The following is a 21,683-nucleotide window of genomic DNA, read 5'->3' as shown; positions in this document are numbered from 1 at the left end:
ATATATAAATCGTGGAGAAGTGGGGAGAAATCGAGGAGAAGTGGGAGACCAAATTGGAGGTGGAAAGATGGAGTGAAAAAGATTTTGAGTGATTGGGGCCTGAACATGCAGGAGGGTGAAAGGCGTGCAAGGAATAGAGTGAATTGGAACAATGTGGTATACCGGGGTTGACGTGCTGCAATGGATTGAACCAGGGCATGTGAAGCGTCTGGGGTAAACCATGGAAAGTTCTGTGGGGCCTGGATGTGGAAAGGGAGCTGTGGTTTTGGTGCATTATTACATGACAGCTAGAGACTGAGTGCGAACAAATGTGGCCTTTGTTGTCTTTTCCTAGCGCTACCTCACGCACATGAGGGGGGAGGGGGTTGTTATTTCATGTCTGGCGAGGTGGCGATGGGAATGAATAAGGGCAGGCAGTATGAATTATGTACCTGTGTATATATGTATATGTGTGTGTGTGTATATGTATGTATACGTTGAGATGTAAAGGTATGTATATCTGCGTGTGTGGACGTGTATGTATATACATGTGTATGTGGGTGGGTTGGGCCATTCTTTCGTCTGTTTCCTTGCGCTACCTCGCTAACGCGGGAGACAGCGACAAAGTAAAATAAATAGATAAATATAAATCGTGGTGAGATGCCTGAGGATTGGCAGAATACAAGTATAATTCCATTGTATAAAGGAAAGGGGGATAAGGGCCTTCCAAAATATTTTTTTGTTTTCAAATTACAGAGGTATAAGTTTGTTGAGTATTCCTGGTAAATTATATGGGAGGGTATTGATTGAGAGGGTGAAGGCATGTACAGAGCATCAGATTGGGGAAGAGCAGTGTGTTTTCAGAAGTGGTAGAGGATGTGTGGATCAGGTGTTTGCTTTGAAGAATGTATGTGAGAAATACTTAGAAAAGCAAATGGATTTGTATGTAGCATTTATGGATCTGGAGAAGGCATATGATAGAGTTGATAGAGATGCTCTGTGGAAGGTATTAAGAATATATGGTGTGGGAGGAAAGTTGTTAGAAGCAGTGAAAAGTTTTTATCGAGGATGTAAGGCATGTGTATGTGTAGGAAGAGAGGAAAGTGATTGGTTCTCAGTGAATGTAGATTTGCGGCAGGGGTGTGTGATGTCTCCATGGTTGTTTAATTTGTTTATGGATGGGGTTGTTAGGGAGGTAAATGCAAGAGTTTTGGAAAGAGGGGCAAGTATGAAGTCTGTTGGGGATGAGAGAGCTTGGGAAGTGAGTCAGTTGTTGTTCGCTGATGATACAGCGCTGGTGGCTGATTCATGTGAGAAACTACAGAAGCTGGTGACTGAGTTTGGTAAAGTGTGTGGAAGAAGAAAGTTAAGAGTAAATGTGAATAAGAGCAAGGTTATTAGGTACAGTAGGGTTGAGGGTCAAGTCAATTGGGAGGTGAGTTTGAATGGAGAAAAACTGGAGGAAGTGAAGTGTTTTAGATATCTGGGAGTGGATCTGGCAGCAGATGGAACCATGGAAGCGGAAGTGGATCATAGGGTGGGGGAGGGGGCGAAAATTCTGGGGGCCTTGAAGAATGTGTGGAAGTCGAGAACATTATCTCGGAAAGCAAAAATGGGTATGTTTGAAGGAATAGTGGTTCCAACAATGTTGTATGGTTGCGAGGCGTGGGCTATGGATAGAGTTGTGCGCAGGAGGATGGATGTGCTGGAAATGAGATGTTTGAGGACAATGTGTCGTGTGAGGTGGTTTGATCGAGTGAGTAACGTAAGGGTAAGAGAGATGTGTGGAAATAAAAAGAGCGTGGTTGAGAGAGCAGAAGAGGGTGTTTTGAAGTGGTTTGGGCACATGGAGAGAATGAGTGAGGAAATATTGACCAAGAGGATATATGTGTCGGAGGTGGAGGGAACGAGGAGAAGAGGGAGACCAAATTGGAGGTGGAAAGATGGAGTGAAAAAGATTTTGTGGGATCGGGGCCTGAACATGCAGGAGGGTGAAAGGCTTGCAAGGAATAGAGTGAATTGGAGCGATGTGGTATACCGGGGTTGACGTGCTGTCAGTGGATTGAATCAAGGCATGTGAAGCGTCTGGGGTAAACCATGGAAAGCTGTGTAGGTATATATATTTGCGTGTGTGGACGTATGTATATACATGTGTATGGGGGGGGCCATTTCTTTCGTCTGTTTCCTTGCGCTACCTCGCAAACGCGGGAGACAGCGACAAAGTATAATAAAATAAAATAAATATAGATGTTTGCAGTTACATGCCATCCCCAATTGTTACTTGGCATTTTTCTTAGCCTCTGCACCTTCTTCTTGACATTGTGTCACTTTTGTTTGTGCATCTCTGAATCACACTTTCTACCATATGCCTCTCTTTTCTCATTCCCTGGCTTTGTCACTTCCTGTCCCATTACTCACTCCCCTTTCTAACTTGCTTACCTCCCCTTCCGCATGCCATGTACTACTCTTGCACATGGCAGCATTGCTTCCCTAAATACCACATATTCCTCACCCACTCCCCAAGCTTCATTTATTCTCATGTTTTGCCATTCTGCATTCAGTCTCTCAAGTTATTTCTTCACACAAGCCTCTTTTCCTTGCTCATTCACTTTACTACCATCCTCTCTACCCATATTATTTCCTCTATTTCGAAAGCTTCTACAAATCTTCACTTTCACTTCCATCAAAGAATGATCAGACATCTCATCAGCTGCCCTTCTCAGTACATTCACATCAAGAAATTTCTCTTTTGCATGCTTTCATTAGGTACATGCCACAATAATGCTCGCTTTACATGTTTTGCACACATATTTACCTGTTTAAGCTAGCTCTTCCAGTCACAATTCCTTTTTCACCACACAACTCCACAAGCTGTTCATCATTTCTCTTCATCTTACTGAATACCCCATGCCCTTTGATGATGCCCTCATCTTCCACATTAACTAGTTTTGCATTCAAATCATCTATCAATAATACAGGTACACCACTGGATTTCTGGCTACTGATGGCTCAGCACCTCCTTTAGTCTGGACAAAATTATGTGAGGGAACTTGAAATTACCATGGCCACCAGACTGGTTTACTGGGCGGCCACAGATGGCATTGTGTGTAGGGCGTGCTTATTTACATTCTTTACTCTGCACTTGTTGGTGGTAATACCGTAATTCTGTGAGATTCTTAGCTTATTTTTCTTAAATATAACCCTAGCTATGGCTTCTAAGACATATGAGAGTGTCAGTTGTGGTGTCAAACTTAAACACCATTTCATATCGATCCAAGATAAAGTAGAACTTTTGAAAAAATGGACCGTGGTGTTTCAGTACATAAGCTATGTGACATCTACAGTATTGGTTCATCAACTGTTTATGATATAAAGAAGCAAAGGGAGAAGATATTGCAATTCTATGCTTGAAGCAATTCCAAGAAGCAAATGACGATTAAAAAAACTATGAATGATAGTAAGAGTACTGAGCATGATCGAGTGATGATGGAATGGTTTCAACAGTGTTGAAGTGATGGACCAGACTTGTCAGGTAGCATGATAATGGACCAGGATAAGTTGTTCCATAAAGAACTTAAAGTACAACATGAGCGTGACTATAGTGAAAAATGGCTTCAAAGATTCAAGAAGCGTCATGGAATTTCCATAAATAAAGTGTTCGGAGAAAAGCGGTCTGCAAACCACGAAGGAGCTGTCAAGTATGTGGAAGAATTTGCAAAACTCATAGCTGACGAGTTTGAGTGTTCGCTGCATAGTCATGTTCCTGCCAAGATGAGAAAATTTAACTTCTATTAGTTTCTTTGGATTGAGAGAATGATGCCAATAATGACATGATGCCACAGGTTTGGGCAACAACACACCAGCAGTGTATACAGCCTGAAATATATCGGTAAGATTGACCCTTCTTGTGATTTCCTTAATTAGCACTGGTGCTAGACATTTCGACCTAAGCTTCTTATGTACACACAGGAAGTTTATTTCAACCATTTGCTGTTTTTGTTTGTATATTCAGATTCTGGCCAGAACTGCAGATATAAAGCCGACTAATCTGTTACTCTTGGAGACATGAACACCAACATTATTTTTATTATTATTACTTATTTATTTATACTTTGTCACTGTCTCCCGCGTTAGTGAGGTAGCGCAAGGAAACAGATGAAAAAATGGCCCAACCCACCCATATATGCATGTATATGCATACACGTCCACACATGCAAATATACATACCAATACATCTCAATGTATACATATGTATATACATACACAGACTTGTAACATATATACACATGTACGTAGTTTATACTGTCTGCCTTTATTCATTCCCATCGCCACCCTGCCACACTTGAAATAACAACTCCTGTCATGTATAATGCACTGAAACCACAGCTCCCTTTCCACATCCAGGCCCCACAGAACTTTCCATGGTTTACCACAGACGCTTCACACGCCCTGGTTCAATCCATTGGCAGCACGTCTACCCCGGTATACCACATCATTCCAATTCACTCTATTTCTTGCACGCCTTTCACCCTCCTGCATGTTCAGGCCCGGATCACTCAAAATCTTTTTCACTCCATCTTTCCACCTCCAATTTGGTCTCCCACTTCTCCTCGTTCCCTCCACCTCTGAAACATATATCCTCTTTGTCTATCTTTCCTCACTCATTCTCTCCATATGACCAAACTATTTCAAAACACCCTCTTCTGCTCTCTCAACCACACTCTTTTTATTACCACACATCTCTCTTACCTTATCATTACTTACTCGATCAAACCACCTCACACCACATATTGTTCTTAAACATCTCATTTCCAGCACATCCACCCTCCTCCACACAACTCTATCTATAGCCCATGCCTTGCAACCATATAATATTGTTGGAACCACTATTCCTTCAAACATACCCATTTTTGTTTTCCGAGATAATGTTCTCGACTTTCACTCATTCTTCAATGCTCCCAGAACTTTCGCCCCCTCCCCCACCCTATGATTCACTTCTGCTTCCATGGTTCCATCCACTGCCAAATCCACTCCCAGATATCTAAAACACTTAACTTCCATTATTATTATTATTATTATTTTTTTTTTTTTTTTTTTTTTTGCCGCTGTCTCCCGCATTTGCAAGGTAGCGCAAGGAAACAGACGAAAGAAATGGCCCAACCCACCCCCATACACATGTATATACATACGTCCACACACGCAAATATACATACCTACACAGCTTTCCATGGTTTACCCCAGACGCTTCACGTGCTTTGATTCAATCCACTGGCAGCACGTCAACCCCGGTATACCACATTGCTCCAATTCACTCTATTCCTTGCCCTCCTTTCACCCTCCTGCATGTTCAGGCCCCGATCACACAAAATCTTTTTCACTCCATCTTTCCACCTCCAATTTGGTCTCCCTCTTCTCCTCGTTCCCTCCACCTCCGACACATATATCCTCTTGGTCAATCTTTCCTCACTCATTCTCTCCATGTGACCAAACCATTTCAAAACACCCTCTTCTGCTCTCTCAACCACGCTCTTTTTATTTCCACACATCTCTCTTACCCTTACGTTACTTACTCGATCAAACCACCTCACACCACATACTGTCCTCAAACATCTCATTTCCAGCACATCCATCCTCCTGCGCACAACTCTATCCATAGTCCACGCCTCGCAACCATACAACATTGTTGGAACCACTATTCCTTCAAACATACCCATTTTTGCTTTCCGAGATAATGTTCTCGACTTCCACACATTCTTCAAGGCTCCCAGAATTTTCGCCCCCTCCCCCACCCTATGATCCACTTCCGCTTCCATGTTTCCATCCGCTGCCAGATCCACTCCCAGATATCTAAAACACTTCACTTCCTCCAGTTTTTCTCCATTCAAACTCACCTCCCAATTGACTTGACCCTCAACCCTACTGTACCTAATATATATATATATATATATATATATATATATATATATATATATATATATATATATATATATATATATATATATTTTTTGCTTTGTCGCTGTCTCCCGCGTTTGCGCGGTAGCGCAAGGAAACAGATGAAAGAAATGGCCCAACCCACCCCCATACCCATGTATATACATACGTCCATACACTCAAATATACATACCTACACAGCTTTCCATGGTTTACCCCAGACGCTTCACATGCCCTGATTCAATCCACTGACAGCACGTCAACCCCGGTACACCACATCGCTCCAATTCACTCTATTCCTTGCCCTCCTTTCACCCTCCTGCATGTTCAGGCCCCGATCACACAAAATCTTTTTCACTCCATCTTTCCACCTCCAGTTTGGTCTCCCTCTTCTCCTCGTTCCCTCCACCTCCGACACATATATCCTCTTGGTCAATCTTTCCTCACTCATTCTCTCCATGTGACCAAACCATTTCAAAACACCCTCTTCTGCTCTCTCAACCACGTTCTTTTTATTTCCACACATCTCTCTTACCCTTACGTTACTTACTCGATCAAACCACCTCACACCACACATTGTCCTCAAACATCTCATTTCCAGCACATCCATCCTCCTGCGCACCACTCTATCCATAGCCCACGCCTCGCAACCATACAACATTGTTGGAACCACTATTCCTTCAAACATACCCATTTTTGCTTTCCGAGATAATGTTCTCGACTTCCACACATTCTTCAAGGCTCCCAGAATTTTCGCCCCTCCCCCATCCTATGATCCACTTCCGCTTCCATGGTTCCATCCGCTGCCAGATCCACTCCCAGATATCTAAAACACTTTACTTCCTCCAGTTTTTCTCCATTCAAACTCACCTCCCAATTGACTTGACCCTCAACCCTACTGTACCTAATAACCTTGCTCTTATTCACATTTACTCTTAACTTTCTTCTTTCACACACTTTACCAAACTTATTATTATTATTATTATTATTATTATTGCTATAAACCAACCATGGAATAGTCTGTGGTACTTGGCTTTAGATGTTAGGTTCTTCTTTTAGCACATTATACACTGCCTGCCAGCAAAGTTGGCACAAAGGGTCTGTAGCACAACTGTCAAGGATAAACATGAAATAAAACCATGAAAACTTTTGATTCACCGCCAACTAGTACTTTATTGGTTTCACTTTCCTCTTTATACACTCCTTAAAACAACCAGGAACTGAATCCATAAGTTTCTAAAGCCATTCAGGTCGTTCTTTACTCAAATATCACGAATGGTTGCCTCCAGTGTAGTTAGTGATGAATTATCCCAGTTACATAATTTCATTGTCATAAGTGCCCATTAGTTTTCTTTGGATTCTTTTCTGGTGAATGTCTTGGCTGGTAACTGAAAAACTCCACTGCACAGTCCTTAAGGCAATCAGTGACTAGTTTGGTAGTGTGGCAGGGAGCCCCATCCTGCATGAACACTGCAGCCTCGCACTCTTTTAAGGGATCTGGAAGAAGATGGTTACAGTAGCTCGAGGTAACTATATCCATAATAACTGAAACATCCCCATACAGTAAGTGAAGCAGGGAACTTTATAGTGCTTGCAATTTACTTAGGGCCAAATGGATCACAGACTGGTTGCCTGTACACATGCCCACCATTGCCATCTGTCTCAGAAAAGGTGGACTTATCACACCACAAGACACTTCTGAACATTGCTGAACCCACACTACATATTTCTTGCAAAAATGAATTTTTTTTTCTGGTACTTATGGGTTATGAGCAGTTTTGGATGCAGGCTGCATCTCCGGTACTTTAGGTCCTCATGTAAGCAGCCCTGCATATTACTCACCAATACATCATTGAGCAGTCTAAGGTTTCTTCTTTTATTCTTTTGCATTCAAGTATAGATCTGCATCCACATAACATTTAAGAACATTCAGAATACATGGAGAGATATTTCTGGTCTTCCCATGGCATTTTACATGGGTTGGTTTAGCAGAGCCACTGCTTTTATTTAGATTTGTTCATGTATTGTTGTACTGATTTCAAAGTCACACTATTGAAATTAAAGATTTCCTTCAGTAGCTTATATCCCTTGTAAAGTGCAACTACAGAAACTATTTTGTCTTTTTTAAGGTGAGTATTTCCAGCCTTGGTAGGTGGTACTGCTGTGAAAATAGAAAAAAAAGAAAAAATCCAGGGCATAGTTACAGAGCACATCAATACACTCCCACCTCCCACAGCAGCTAAACTGAGTAGCAGTTTCATGTGTATGCCAGCACATCACTTAGTTGCTACTGTTTGCTGAAGGACCCCAGATTTACTGGCAGATACTAATACAAGTTGTTCCTCTCTAATCCGGCACTCTGTGATCCAGCAATTCACATGGTCCAGCACATTTTGAATCTGCCACCATTAGTTTGTGGATTTGCCACCAGGTTGGCACTGTTAGCAAGGTGGCACCATTAAGGTGCCATAATCCATTTACATTGCAGCTGAGCTAATTAACAGTTCTGTTAATTTCTGATATTCAGCTGTATCTTAGCCCTTCAGGATGTCATCCAAGAGACCAGGTGTAGAAGATGGTGCTTGTGCTAATAAGCATAAATCATTATCTATGCTTGAAAAGTTTGAGTTACTGAGAAAATTAGATAAAGGAACTTCTGTAAAAACTTTGTGTGAGTGCTATGACGTCGAATTGTCAACCGTTTATGACTTTAAGGAACAAAAGAAGCAGATATTTAGATTTTTTGCTAGAAATAAAAGCCAGAAAGGTTTAAAGTTTTGGAAAGCTTTGAAAGGTACCAGGAGTACAGAATTGGACAGTGCAGGTATAAAATGGTTTGAGCTCCTAATGTAATAAAAGTGTAAGGATTTCTGGGGAGATGCTTAGTGAACAGGCCAAAGTTTTTCATAGAAAACTAAAGCTAGATTATGACTATAGATATTCGCAAGGATAGTTGCATAGTTTTGAGTTGAGACCTGGAATTTCAGTACATAGTGCATGTGGTGAAAAGTGTATTGCTGACACAGTAGTGCTGACACAGAAGCTGCGACAAAGTTTGTGGATGAATTTGCACAGTTAGTGGCAGCAGAAAACTTAATCTCAGAACAAGTATATAATGTGGATGAATCTGTCCTGTACTGGCATTGTATGCCACGAAAAACCCTTGCCTAAGATATTCAGGAGTCTCCCTCTTGGGGTAAGGATTCCATAAGATCAAGCTGATAGTAATTGTTCACCAGAGGGCCTTTAAAGGGGTGAAAATTCTTCCACTTATCTACCATGGTACTACAAATGGATGGAGAACAACTAAACTTTTTCTTGAATGGTTTGAAAATTCATGCGTGAAGCTAAAGCACACTGTAACTCTGTTGGCTTCGATCCGAAGTGTAAAATATTTTTGATTTTAGCTCACCCCAAAGCAGAACTTTTAATGAAAGACAATGTTTTTGGTGTATACCTTCCTCCTAATTGCACCTCTCTGATTCAGCCCTGTGACCAGGGCATATTACGTTAATTGAATTCTAAATACAGATCAGAGTTCATGCACCATTTACTTGTTGCACTGAATACTGGGAAGCTTCCTGAAGACTTCATGAAAGAATTTAACTTGAAGGTTATGGTGTGATTACTTGCTTCTGCCTGGAATAAAGTTGAGAAAAGTATACTGTAAGGTGGCTGACATAGACTGTGGCCAGGCTGAATTTTCAGGACACGGAAATGGATGAACCTGACTTCTCTGGATTTAAAGTTTCTAGTGAAAAGATATTGATCCAAGAATTGGTTGATTATGACTAACCCAAAGTGTCTTGCAATAACCAAAGAGATTACAGAGGAAAACAGAGGAATGGACAAACATTGATTATGATGAGCTTGTTGTTTATCAACCAACTGATCAAGAAATTGTGGAGATTGTTCAGCAAGGTGAGAAGAAACAAGATCATCATGAAGAAAGTGCAGAGGAAAACAAGTAAGTGGAAGAAAGAATTTTTATAAATAAGTGTATCCAGATGACAAGATTTAAATGCAGGACTGGAGCAAAGGAACTTTATAAGAGAGCAAGAAATTATGTCTCCTTATTTGATTCAAAGAAAATTAATTAAATCAGTTAAGGAAAAGCCAAAGTACTGAAGCAAACTACATTGGAACAGTGGTTGAAGAAGGTTCTTAATAACACTGCCAAGGCTCATTCCAGCATAGATGATCCCCTTCCCTGCACCTCCTTTGCCTCTTACTCTTGTTTGGAAGCATTAATGGTTTTCTTATTTCGTGTTTTAAGCTTTGTTCTACCTTTGATAACACAGCAACATGTGTGTGAAATGAGCTGGCAGGACTAGGGGTCGAGCATATGTTTACATGGAGGTTCCGTTAGATGTCAACTTCTGTTTTCTGGCATTTCTGTGGTCCAGCAGTGGCCAGGTCCCAAGGTTGCCAAATTAAAAGGGTTCAACCTGTACTGTCTTGGGTGTAGTAAAGTGATTTCCTTCAGTAAAATTTGTGCATGCCAACTTCATTAGCAGGCAGTGTACATAACAGCTGTAAAATGAATGTGTAAATTAGGCTGTTGTTCATCTTTCCTGATGCTACCTTGCTAAGGTGCAAAAAGCATTTGGGTACAAAAAACGTAAAACCTGTGAACCCATTCTGTGGAGTTCTTGCATCTTTGAGGCTCCACTCAAGCCGAGGGCAGGGAAATGATAAGCTCCTTTAGAGTGAGAAAATTCTTTAATGGGACTGTACTCCTTACCATCTATTGAGATAACATAGCTTTGCCAGAGGGAACTTTTCATTCTTGTAGCTGCCTGCTTGCATAGTCTAGTAAGATCTGCAATTTTTCTGCTACAGAACAGATCTGCTGCTTCTATAGACATTTTAATGTGGTAAGCTGATCAGTTGGATATTATATTGACCTTGAAGTCCCATTCACACAGATTGATGGAGTTTGTTTTCCTCCATGTCATAGTCAGATTCATTGAGTTTGTTTCCAGCTGGATCATAGTCTTCTAGGTCTTCTTTTCATATGTCCATATCTTATTGTTTTTAAGCCAAGTATGTGCTCATTCCTGGAGTTTGCATAAATCCTTTTGTAAGCTGATGCGGTGTTGTTCATTCATTGTTTCTCTTATGACAACCGTACTTTCATCTACACTGTAACTTTCATAAGTGTGCGTACTTTTTCAGGTAACCCTCATTTTTTCACACCAGTGTTTGGTAATGCAAACAAATAGTACTATTTTCACTTGAAGAGCATAAGTTTCATATGCTATAGTTGCCTCCTTGATGGTTGAAGGTTTGGATAAGGTCATCACCTAGGATAATGTAGGATGTATTTGCTGATTGCATCAAGTTACAAATATTGAAAGACATACAATTGCTTGAAGTAGATTCTCTGATTGCAAAAATGGATGATATCATTACCTTTTATTTTCAGGACGAAATTATTCCCGAAGATTTCCGAAGCAAAGTAGAAGAGGAAGAGCGTCAAAAGGAGATGGCAGATTTGTACCTTCCTCCACGAAAACGAAAAACTATGAATCAAGGTGGTCAAAGGGTATGTATGCCATCAGTCACATAATTTTTATAACTCTCCCATAACTATAAATGATGAATGACGTCCACTCAACAAATTTCCAACCATGCTTGGTATCAGATACACAGCACACATGATATACAGTCTGTTCTGGATGAGAGGGGGATGAGAGGGCTAGGAAAGTGAGTCAGTTGTTGTTTGCTGATGATACAGCACTGGTGACTGATTCGGGTGAGAAACTGCAGAAGTTGGTGATTGAGTTTGATAAAGCGTGTGAAAGAGAAAAATTGAGAGTAACTGTGAATAAGAGCAAGGTTATTAGATTCATTAGGGTTGAGGGACAAGTTAATCGGGAGATAAGTTTGAATGGAGAAAAACTGGAGGAAGTGAAGTGTTTTAGATATCTGGGAGTGGACTTAGCAGCGGATGAAACCAAGGAAGCGGAAGTGAGTCATAGGGTGGGGGAGGGAACGAAGGCTCTGGGAGCGTTGAAGAATGTGTGGAAGGCGAGAACGTTATCTCGGAGAGCAAAGATGGGTATGTTTGAAGGAATAGTGGTTCTAATGTTATATGGTTGTGGGGCATGGGCTATAGATAGGGTTGTGTGGAGGAGGGTGGATGTGTTGGGAATGAAATGTTTGAGGATAGTACGTGGTGTGAGGTGGTTTGATCAAGTAAGTAATGAAAGGGTAAGAGAGATGTGTGGTAATAAAAAGAGTGTGGTTTACAGAGCAGAAAAGGGAGTGTTAAAATGCTTTGGACACATGGAGAGAATGAGTGAGGAAAGATTGACAAAGAGGATATATATGTCAGAGGTGGAGGGAAGAAGGAGAAGCAGGAGACCAAATTGGAGGTGGAAGGATGGAATGAAAAAGGTTTTGAGCAATTGGGGCTTGAACATACAGGAGTGTGAAAGGTGTGCAAGGAATAGAGTGAATTAGAACGATGTGGTATACCGGGTTGGACTTGCTGTCATTGGATTGAACCAGGGCATGTGAAGCCCTGGGGTAAAGCCATGGAAAGTTTTGTGGGCCTGGATGTGGAAAGGGAGCTGTGGTTTGGGTGCATTATGTATGACAGCTAGAGTTTGAGTGTGAATGAATGTGGCCTTTTATTTGTCTGATCCCAGTGCTGCCTCGTTGCATGGGTGAAGGGGAATGTTATTTGGTGTGTGGTGGGGTGGTGATGGGAATGGATGAAGGCAGCAAGTATGGATATGTATATGTGTACATATGTATATGTCTGTGTATGTATACATTGAAATGTATATGTATGTTTATGGGTGTGTGTGGGTGTTTATGTATATACATGTGTATGTGGGTGAATTGGGCCATTCCTTGTCCGTTTCCTTGCACTACCTTGCTAATGCAGGTGTGTACGTGGGTGAATTAGGCCATTCCTTGTCTGTTTCCTTGCACTGCCTTGCTAATGCTGGAGACAGTGGTTAAGAATGATAGATATAAAAAAAAGAATAGAATGAATTAGAACGATGTGGTATACCAGGGTCAACGTGCTGTTAGTGGATTGAATCAGGGCATGTGAAGCGTCTGGGGTGAACCTTGAAAAGTTTTTTTGGGCCTGGATGTGGAAAGGGAGCTGTGGTTTTGGTGTATTACACATGACAGCTAGAGACTGAGTGTGAACGAATATGGCCTTTGTTGTCTTTTCCTAGCACTACCTTGCTCGTGTGTGGAGGGAGGGAGTGCCATTTCATGTGTGGTGGGGTGGCGACAGGAATGGATGAAGGCAGCAAGTATGAATATGTATGTGTGTATATATGCATATGTCTGTGTATGTATATGTATGTATACATTGAAATGCATAGGTATGTATATGTGCATGTGTGTGTGTTTATGTGTATACGTGTGTGTGTGGGTGGGTTAGGCCATTCTTTCGTCAAATTTCCTTGTGCTACCTCACTAATGCGGGAGACAGTGACTTAGTATAGTAAGTAAGAAATAAATGAATTACATAAATGCCCATATATGCAGATATGCATGCATATACATATCAACATTTACATACATATACATACAAACACAAACATATACATATATACATATGTACATATTCATACTTGCTTGCTTGAAGATTATATTTTCCTGAGTTAGTTTTACACATATATATTCATTATGCATGAAAAAAAATTATGGTTTTGTATTTTGACTACAGGAGGATGGTAAACCACGTGCTAAAAGGAAGCGTGATGATTCAGAGTCCAACAATGATGACTCTGATGATGGAAGGCCCAAGAAACGTGGTCGACCAAGGATGCACCACAAGGAAACTGTTAAAGGATTCTCTGATGTGGAGGTATGAATTTTTTGATAATTAGATTTTGCAGATGTATAATTGACGTCTTTTGTACCAGTACATGGAGGACAGTTTTACTTTTGACTCATGTTTTGCTGTGGTTTTTATCTGTTCTATACCATCTTATCAATATTCACATAAACATGTGTTTCATGTACCTATATGCAGCCATGTAATGTCTATCAATAAACCATTTTGTCTGTATGACTGTCATTTTTGGAAGTAGTGCTGGCATATGCAAGAGAAGTATATGGCATGCAGAAAGTGGGAGGTAGGCAAGCAAGAAAGGATAGTAAGCAGTGGGATGAGGATTAGGTTGCTAATGAAAGAGAATAAAGAAATGTATGGCATATTTTGTAGGGAAGAAATGAATGTGGTTAGGAGATACACAAGAGAGAGCTGCAGGTAGTCAAGAGGAAGATGCAGGAGCTTAAAAAGAGAGCAGTGAGAGTTGGGGTAAGCAGGTATCAGCACATTTCAGGGATAAGAAAAGTTTTTGGAAGGAGGTTGATAGTGGGAGAAAAAGAAAAAACAAATGGGAACATCAGTGAAGAGCAGCAAATGGGGAAATGGTAACAGGGTAGATATGAGGTGAAGAGATGTGAGTACTTTGAAGGGTTGTTGAATGTGTTTGATGGTAGGATAACATATATAGAATGTTTAAGTCATAGTAAGTGGTTATTAGGTTCAGTAGGGTTGAGGGTCAAGTCAATTGGGAGGCAAGTTTGAATGGAGAAAAACTGGAGGAAGTAAAGTGTTTTAGATATCTGGGAGTGGATCTGGCAGCGGATGGAACCATGGAAGCGGAAGTGGATCATAGGGTGGGGGAGGGGGCAAAAATTCTGGGAGCCTTGAAGAATGTGTGGAAGTCGAGAACATTATCTCGGAAAGCAAAAATGGGTATGTTTGAAGGAATAGTGGTTCCAACAATGTTGTATGGTTGCAAGGCGTGGGCTATGGATAGAGTTGTGCGCAGGAGGATGGATGTGCTGGAAATGAGATGTTTGAGGACAATGTGTGGTGTGAGGTGGTTTGATCGAGTAAGTAACGTAAGGGTGAGAGAGATGTGTGGAAATAAAAAGAGCGTGGTTGAGAGAGCAGAAGAGGGTGTTTTGAAATGGTTTGGGCACATGGAGAGAATGAGTGAGGAAAGATTGACCAAGAGGATATATGTGTCGGAGGTGGAGGGAACGAGGAGAAGTGGGAGACCAAATTGGAGGTGGAAAGATGGAGTGAAAAAGATTTTGTGTGATCGGGGCCTGAACATGCAGGAGGGTGAAAGGAGGGCAAGGAATAGAGTGAATTGGATCGATGTGGTATACCGGGGTTGACGTGCTGTCAGTGAATTGAATCAGGGCATGTGAAGAGTCTGGGGTAAACCATGGAAAGCTGTGTAGGTATGTATATTTGCGTGTGTGGACGTATGTATATACATGTGTATGGGGGTGGTTTGGGCCATTTCTTTCGTCTGTTTCCTTGCGCTACCTCGCAAACGCGGGAGACAGCGGCAAAAAAAAAAAATGGTTTGGACAGAAAAGAGTTATTGAAAACCTATTGAACACCTTACACAGCATGAATTACAGCTGGAGTGGATGGGATTACAGTTGAATTTCTTGGAAAAGTAAGTGTCTGTGTTTTTGATTGGTTAGTTAGGTTTTTCATATGTATGGCTCATAGTGAGATGCTTGGGGAGTATCAGAATGCCATTATATAAAGACAAGCAGGATAGAAATAAGTGTTCAAATTGCAAAGATACAAGTTTATTGAGTGTACTAGGTAATTTGTATGGAATTGTGGTGATTGAGAGGGTGGTGGCATCCACAAGGAATCAGCAGATTAGGAAGGAACAGTGTAGTTTCAGGAATGGTAGAGGGTGTGTGAATCAGGTGTTTGCTGTATAGAATGTGTGGCATTTATGGATCTGGTGAAAGCATGTGGCAGGGTTTCATAGTAGTTCTGACTGTGATTCTTTGTGTTCTGTGATACAAGTATATCGCATGGGAGGAAAGTTATAAGATACAGTGAGGAATTTTATCTGAAGAGTGAGAAGGTAAGGAGTAGGATGAGTGTTTCTTGGTGAATGTGGGTCTGCAGCCAGGGTGTTTGATGTCAACATGGCATTTAATCTGCTTTTAGATACGGTTGTAAAGGAGGTAAAAGCATGGGTCCTGGAGAGAGGGGCAAGTATGCACTCTTTTGGGTGTGGGGGAAGCCTGGGAGTTAAGTCAGTTGTTTATTTATGATGCAGTGTTGCTAACAAGGTTTGAGTAAGAGACTGCATAAGTTGGTATCTGAGTTTGGGAAACTTTGTGGAAGAAGATTAAGAAAAAATGTGGATAAAAGGATTATTGATTTTTGCAGTGCAAAGAAACAGGTTAGTTGGGGTGAGGGTTTGATTGGAAAAATCTTTAAGGAAGTGAAGTGTTTTAAGTACCTGGGTGTGGACAGTGAAGCAAATTGAAACATGGAAGCTGAGGTGAGTCATAACCTGGATAAAGAGGCAAAGGTCCCAGAAGTATTAAGGAATAACTGAAATAGAGGTCATTATCCGGGAGGGCGAAGGTGGGTGTGTTTGATTGTGTAGCAGTCACAACAGTGACCTGTGGGTGTGAGTCATGGGCTTTAGGTGAGAACGTATAGAAGAAGGTGAATGTGGTAGAAAGGAAATGTTTGACAGCATGTGGTGTTGATAGGATAAGAGGGAGGTGTGATAATATGAAGAGTGTGGTTGAGAAAGCTGAAGAGGGTTTGCTGAAATGATTTGGACATATGGAGAGAAGGAGTGAGAAAAGGTTGACAAAGAGAATATATATGTCTGAAGTGGAGGGAACACACAGAAGTGAAAGACTGAATTGGAGATGGGAGGATAGAGTGAATAAGATTTTGAATGCTCAGGACCTGATCATGAAGGAGAGTGAAAGATATGCTTGGGATAGAGTGAATAGGAGCAGTTTGGTATATAGAGTCAAAGTGCTGTCAGAGGACTGAACCAGGGCATATGAAGAAGCCAGGAGAAATCATGAAAATGTCTGTGAGGCCTAGTTGTGGATATGGAATTATGGTTTCTGTGCATTACGTATGACAGCTAGAGAATGATTGTAAGCAAATGAGGACTTTTCCTCTGTTCCTGGCACTCCCTCACTAATACCCACAGGAAACAGCGAACGGGTATGAAAGATAAGAATAGGAAGTATTAAGAACGTTACTGCCCTGCATTTTTTCTATGAGAAAGGATGAAAATATGGATAAAATGCATCTTAAGATTTTATTCACATTTTTGTTTGAGAAAATTAGTTCCAAGGGCATGCATGAATTTCAAAATCATTGATTTTCTAATGTATGCTTTACCTTTCAGGTGCGAAGATTTTTCAAGAGTTTCAAAAAGTTTAGCAAGCCCCTTCGTCATCTTGATACCATTGCTTATGATGCAGATCTCAAGGAAAAACCGATAAATGACTTACGCAAATTGGCTGAGTTGATAATTGAACGTTGTGAAGAAGCCATGAAGGAACATGAAAGTCAAAAAGAAAATGAGAAAACTGCAGAAGTGAATGGTGAGGGTAAGTACTGATTCTGTTTCCATTTGATCATTCAATTCACAGATGTGCATGAGAAAAAATATGAGACTTTGGGAGGCTATGTCATAGTAGGTAAAAGAATTAATAGGTCATGTAGAAAGAAACTGAAGACTGTTGGAGAAAGAACTGCTTTTTAGGGAACCCCCTTGTTGAACTTGTTTAACTTGAGGATGTTGAAGGTGAAGCCTTTGCTAATGACTTTGGCTAGGCAGCGATATTATTTTTATAGAGGATGTGTCATGGAACGTTGTCAAATGTTCTTTTGATATCTGTTGGCATTAGTACTGTGTGGGAAGGGGGTTATGGTTGAGTGTAGCTATTGGCATTAGTACTGTGTGGGAAGGGGGTCATGGTTGAGTGTAGCTATCCAAAATATATTATGTTAGGTCTATATGCAGTGCAGTATTCACACTCACACACACACACACACACACACACACACACACACACACACACACACACACACACACACACACACGAAAGGGCGAATAGTTTGAGTGAAATGAAAAATGAATATACAGAAACCCCCCTGCCCTTTTATTTAACTTTCTAAAAGGGTAAACAGAAGAAGGAGTCATGCGGGGAGTGCTCATCCTCCTCGAAGGCTCAGATTGGGTGTCTAAATGTGTGTGGATGTAAACAAGATGAGAAAAAAGGAGAGATAGGTAGTATGTTTGAGAAAAGGAACCTGAGTGTTTTGGCTCTAAGTGAAGCGAAGCTCAAGGGTAAAGGGGATGAGTGGTTTGGGAATGTCTTGGGAGTAAAGTCTGGGGTTGGTGAGAGGAAAAGAGCAAAGGAAGGATTAGCAATACTCCTGAAGCAGGAATTGTGGGAGTATGTGATAAGAGTGTAAAAAAGTAAACTCTAGATTGAGATATGTATAACTGAAAGTGGATGGAGAGAGATGGGTGATTATTGGTGGGTATGCACCTGGTCATGAGAAGAAAGATCATGAGAGGCAAGTGTTTTGGGAGCAGCTGAGTGAGTGTGTCAGCAGTTTTGATGCACAAGACTAGGTTATAATGATGGGTGATTTGAATGCAAAGGTGAGTGATGTGGCAGTTGAGGGTATAATTGTTGTACATGGGGTGTTCAGTGTTGTAAATGGAAATGGTGAAGAGCTTGTAGATTTATGTGCTGAAAAAGGACTGGTGATTGAGAATACCTCATTTAAAAAGAGAGATATACATAAATAGGAAAGATGGCCAGAGAGCATTATTGGATTACGTGTTAATTGATAGGCTTGTGAAAGAGAGACTTTTGGATGTTAATGTGCTGAGGGGCAATTGGAGGGATGTCTGATCATTATCTTGTGGAGGTGAAGGTGAAGATTTGTAGAGGTTTTCAGAAAAGAAGAGAGAATGTTGGAGGGAAGAGAGTGGTGAGAGTAAGTGAGATTGGAAAGGAGACATGTGTGAGGAAGTACCAGGAGAGATTGAGTGCAGAATGGCAAAAGGTGAGAGCAAATGACATGAGGGTAGTGAGGGAGGAATAGGATGTATTTAGGGAAGCAGTAACGGTTTGCACAAAAGATGCTTGTGGCGTGAGAAAGGTGGGAGGTGGGCAGATTAGAAAGGGTAGTGAGTGGTGGGATGAAGAGGTAAGATTGTTAGTGAAAGAGAAGAGAGAGGCGTTTGGACAATTCTTGCAGGGAAGTAGTGCAAATGACTGGGAGACGTATAAAAGAAAGAGGCAGGAGGTCAAGAGAAAGGTGCAGGAGGTGAAAAATAGTGCAAATGAGAGTTGGGGTGAGAGAGTATCATTAAATTTTAGGGCAAATAAAAAGATGTTTTGGACGGAGGTAAATAAAGTATGTAAGACAAAAGAACAAATGGGAACTTTGGTGAAAGAAGCTAATGGGGAGGTAATAACAAGTAGTGGTGAAGTGAGAAGGAGATGGAGTGAGTATTTTGAAGGTTTGTTGAATATGTTTGATTTTATAGTGGCAGATATAGGGTATTTTGGTTGAGGTGGTGTGTGAAGTGAAAGGGTCAGGGAGAATGGTTTGATAAAGGGAGAAGAGTAAGTGAAAGCTTTGCAGAAGATGAAAGCTGGCATGGTGGCGGGTTTGGATGGTATTGCAGTGGAATCTATTAAAAAATGGGGTGACTGTGTTGTTGATTGGTTGGTAAGGATATTAAGCGTATGTATGTATGGTTCATGGTGAAGTACCTGAGGATTGGTAGAATGCATGTATAGTGCCATTGTACAAAGGCAAAGTGGATAAAAGTGAGTGTTCAAATTACAGATGTATAAGTTTGTTGAGTATTCCTGAGAAATTATATGGGAGGGTATTGACTGAGATGGTCAAGGCATGTACAGAGCATCAAATTGGGGAAAAGCAGTGTGGTTTCAGAAAAGGTAGAGGATGAATGGATCAGTTGTTTGCTTTAAAGAATGTATGTGAGAAATATTTAGAAAAACAGATGGATATATATGTAGCTTTTATGGATCTGGAGAAGGCATATGACAGGGTTAATAGAGATGCTTTGTGGAAGGTATTAGAGTATATGGTGTGGGAGGTAAGTTGCTAAAAGCAGTGAAAAGTTTTTATCCAGGATGTCAGGCATGTGTATGAGTAGGAAGAGACGAAAGTGATTCGTTCCAAGTGAATGTCGGTTTGCGGCAGGGGTGCGTGATGTCTCCATGGTTATTTGATTTGTTTATGGATGGGGTTGTTAGGGAGGTGAACGCAAGAGCTTTGGAGAGAGGGGCAAGTATGCAGTCTGCTGTGGATGAGAGGGCTTGGGAAGTGAGTCAGTTGTTGTTCGCTGATGATACAGCGCTGGTGACTGATTTGGGTGAGAAACTGCAAAAGTTGATGACTGTGATTGGTAAGTGTTTGAAAGAAGAAAGCTGAGAGTAACTGTGAATAAGAGCAAGGTTATTAAGTTCTTTAGGGTTGAGAGACAAGTTGATTGGGAGGTAAGTTTGAATGGAGAAACAACTGGAGGTAGTGCAGTGTTTTAGATATCTGGGTGTGGATTTGGCAGCAGAAGGAACCATGGAAGTGGAAGTGAGTCACAGGGTAGGGGAGAGGGCGAAAGTTCTGGGAGCATTGAACAATGTGTGGAAGACGAGAACATGATCTCGGAAAGCCAAAATGGGTATGTTTGAAGGAAGAGTGGTTCCAACAATGTTATATGGTTGCAAAGTGTGGGCTATGGATAGAGTTGTATGGAGGAGGGTGGATGTATTGGAAATGAGATGTTTGAGGACAATATATGGTGTGAGGTGGTTTGATCACGTAAGTAATGAAATGGTAAGAGAGATGTATTTATATTCATTTATTATGCTTTGTCGCTGTCTCCCGCGTTAGTGAGGTAGTGCAAAGAAACAGACAAAAGAATTGCCCAGCCCACCCACATACACATGTATATACATATACGTGCACACACGCACATATACATACCTATACATCTCAACGTATACATATATATACACACACAGACATATACTTATATACACATGAACATAATTCATACTGTCTGCCCTTATTCATTCCCGTTGCCACCCCGCCACACATGAAATGACAACCCCCTCCCCCCTGCATGTGTGCGAGGTAGCGCCAGGAAAAGACAACAAAGGCCACATTCGTTCACACTCAGTCTCTAGCTGTCATGTATAATGCACCGAAACCACAGCTCCCTTTCCTCATCCAGGCCCGACAAAACTTTCCATAGTTTACCCCAGACGCTTCACATGCCCTGATTCAATCCATTGACAGCAAGTCAACCTCAGTATACCACATCATTCCAATTCCATATTCCTTGCATGCCTTTCACCCTCCTGTTTGTTCAGGACCCCAATCACTCAAAATCTTTTTCACTCCATCTTTCCACCTCCAATTTGGTCTCCCACTTCTCGCTCCCTCCACCTGACACATATATCCTCTTTGTCAATCTTTCCTCACTCATTCTCTCCATGTGAGCAAACCATTTCAAAATACCCTCTTCTGCTCTCTCAACCACACTCTTTTTATTACCACACATCTCTCTCACCCTTTCATTACTTACTTAATCAAACCACCTCACACCACATATTATCCTCAAACATCTCATTTCCAGCACGTCCACCCTCCTCCACACAACTCTATTTATAGCCCATGCCTCGCAACCATATAACATTGTTGGAACCACTATTCCTTCAAACATACCCATTTTTGCTTTCCAAGATAACATTCTCGATTTCCACACATTCTTCAACGCTTCCAGAACTTTTGCCACCTCCCCCACCCTATGATTCACTTCCGCTTCCATGGTTCTATCCGCTGCCAAATCCACTCCCAGATATTTAAAACACTTCACTTCCTCCAGTTTTTCTCCATTCAAACTTACCTTGTCCCTCAACCCTAC

The 21,683-nt window shown here is 41.2% G+C and overlaps 1 protein-coding gene across 8 annotated transcripts in view; it reads left to right on the top strand.

The window, feature by feature from the left end:
* Nucleotides 1-21,683, top strand: part of Chd1 (chromodomain-helicase-DNA-binding protein 1) — a 347,004-nt gene that overhangs the window by 254,341 nt on the left and 70,980 nt on the right. For 7 of the 8 annotated variants that reach the window (XM_071676943.1, XM_071676941.1, XM_071676940.1 and 4 more), the window contains exons 21-23: nt 11,339-11,458; nt 13,610-13,750; nt 17,106-17,310. In XM_071676943.1, coding sequence (XP_071533044.1) covers nt 11,339-11,458; nt 13,610-13,750; nt 17,106-17,310 — 466 coding nt within the window. The remainder of the gene's footprint in view (nt 1-11,338; nt 11,459-13,609; nt 13,751-17,105; nt 17,311-21,683) is intronic. The other variant, XM_071676937.1, reaches the window with a different exon arrangement.

The sequence above is a fragment of the Panulirus ornatus genome, chromosome 24 (genome assembly GCF_036320965.1).
Source record: "Panulirus ornatus isolate Po-2019 chromosome 24, ASM3632096v1, whole genome shotgun sequence".
Lineage (NCBI taxonomy): Eukaryota > Metazoa > Arthropoda > Malacostraca > Decapoda > Palinuridae > Panulirus > Panulirus ornatus.
The sequence above is the reverse complement of the archived record's forward strand: the minus strand, read 5'-3'. Positions and strand labels throughout refer to the sequence as shown.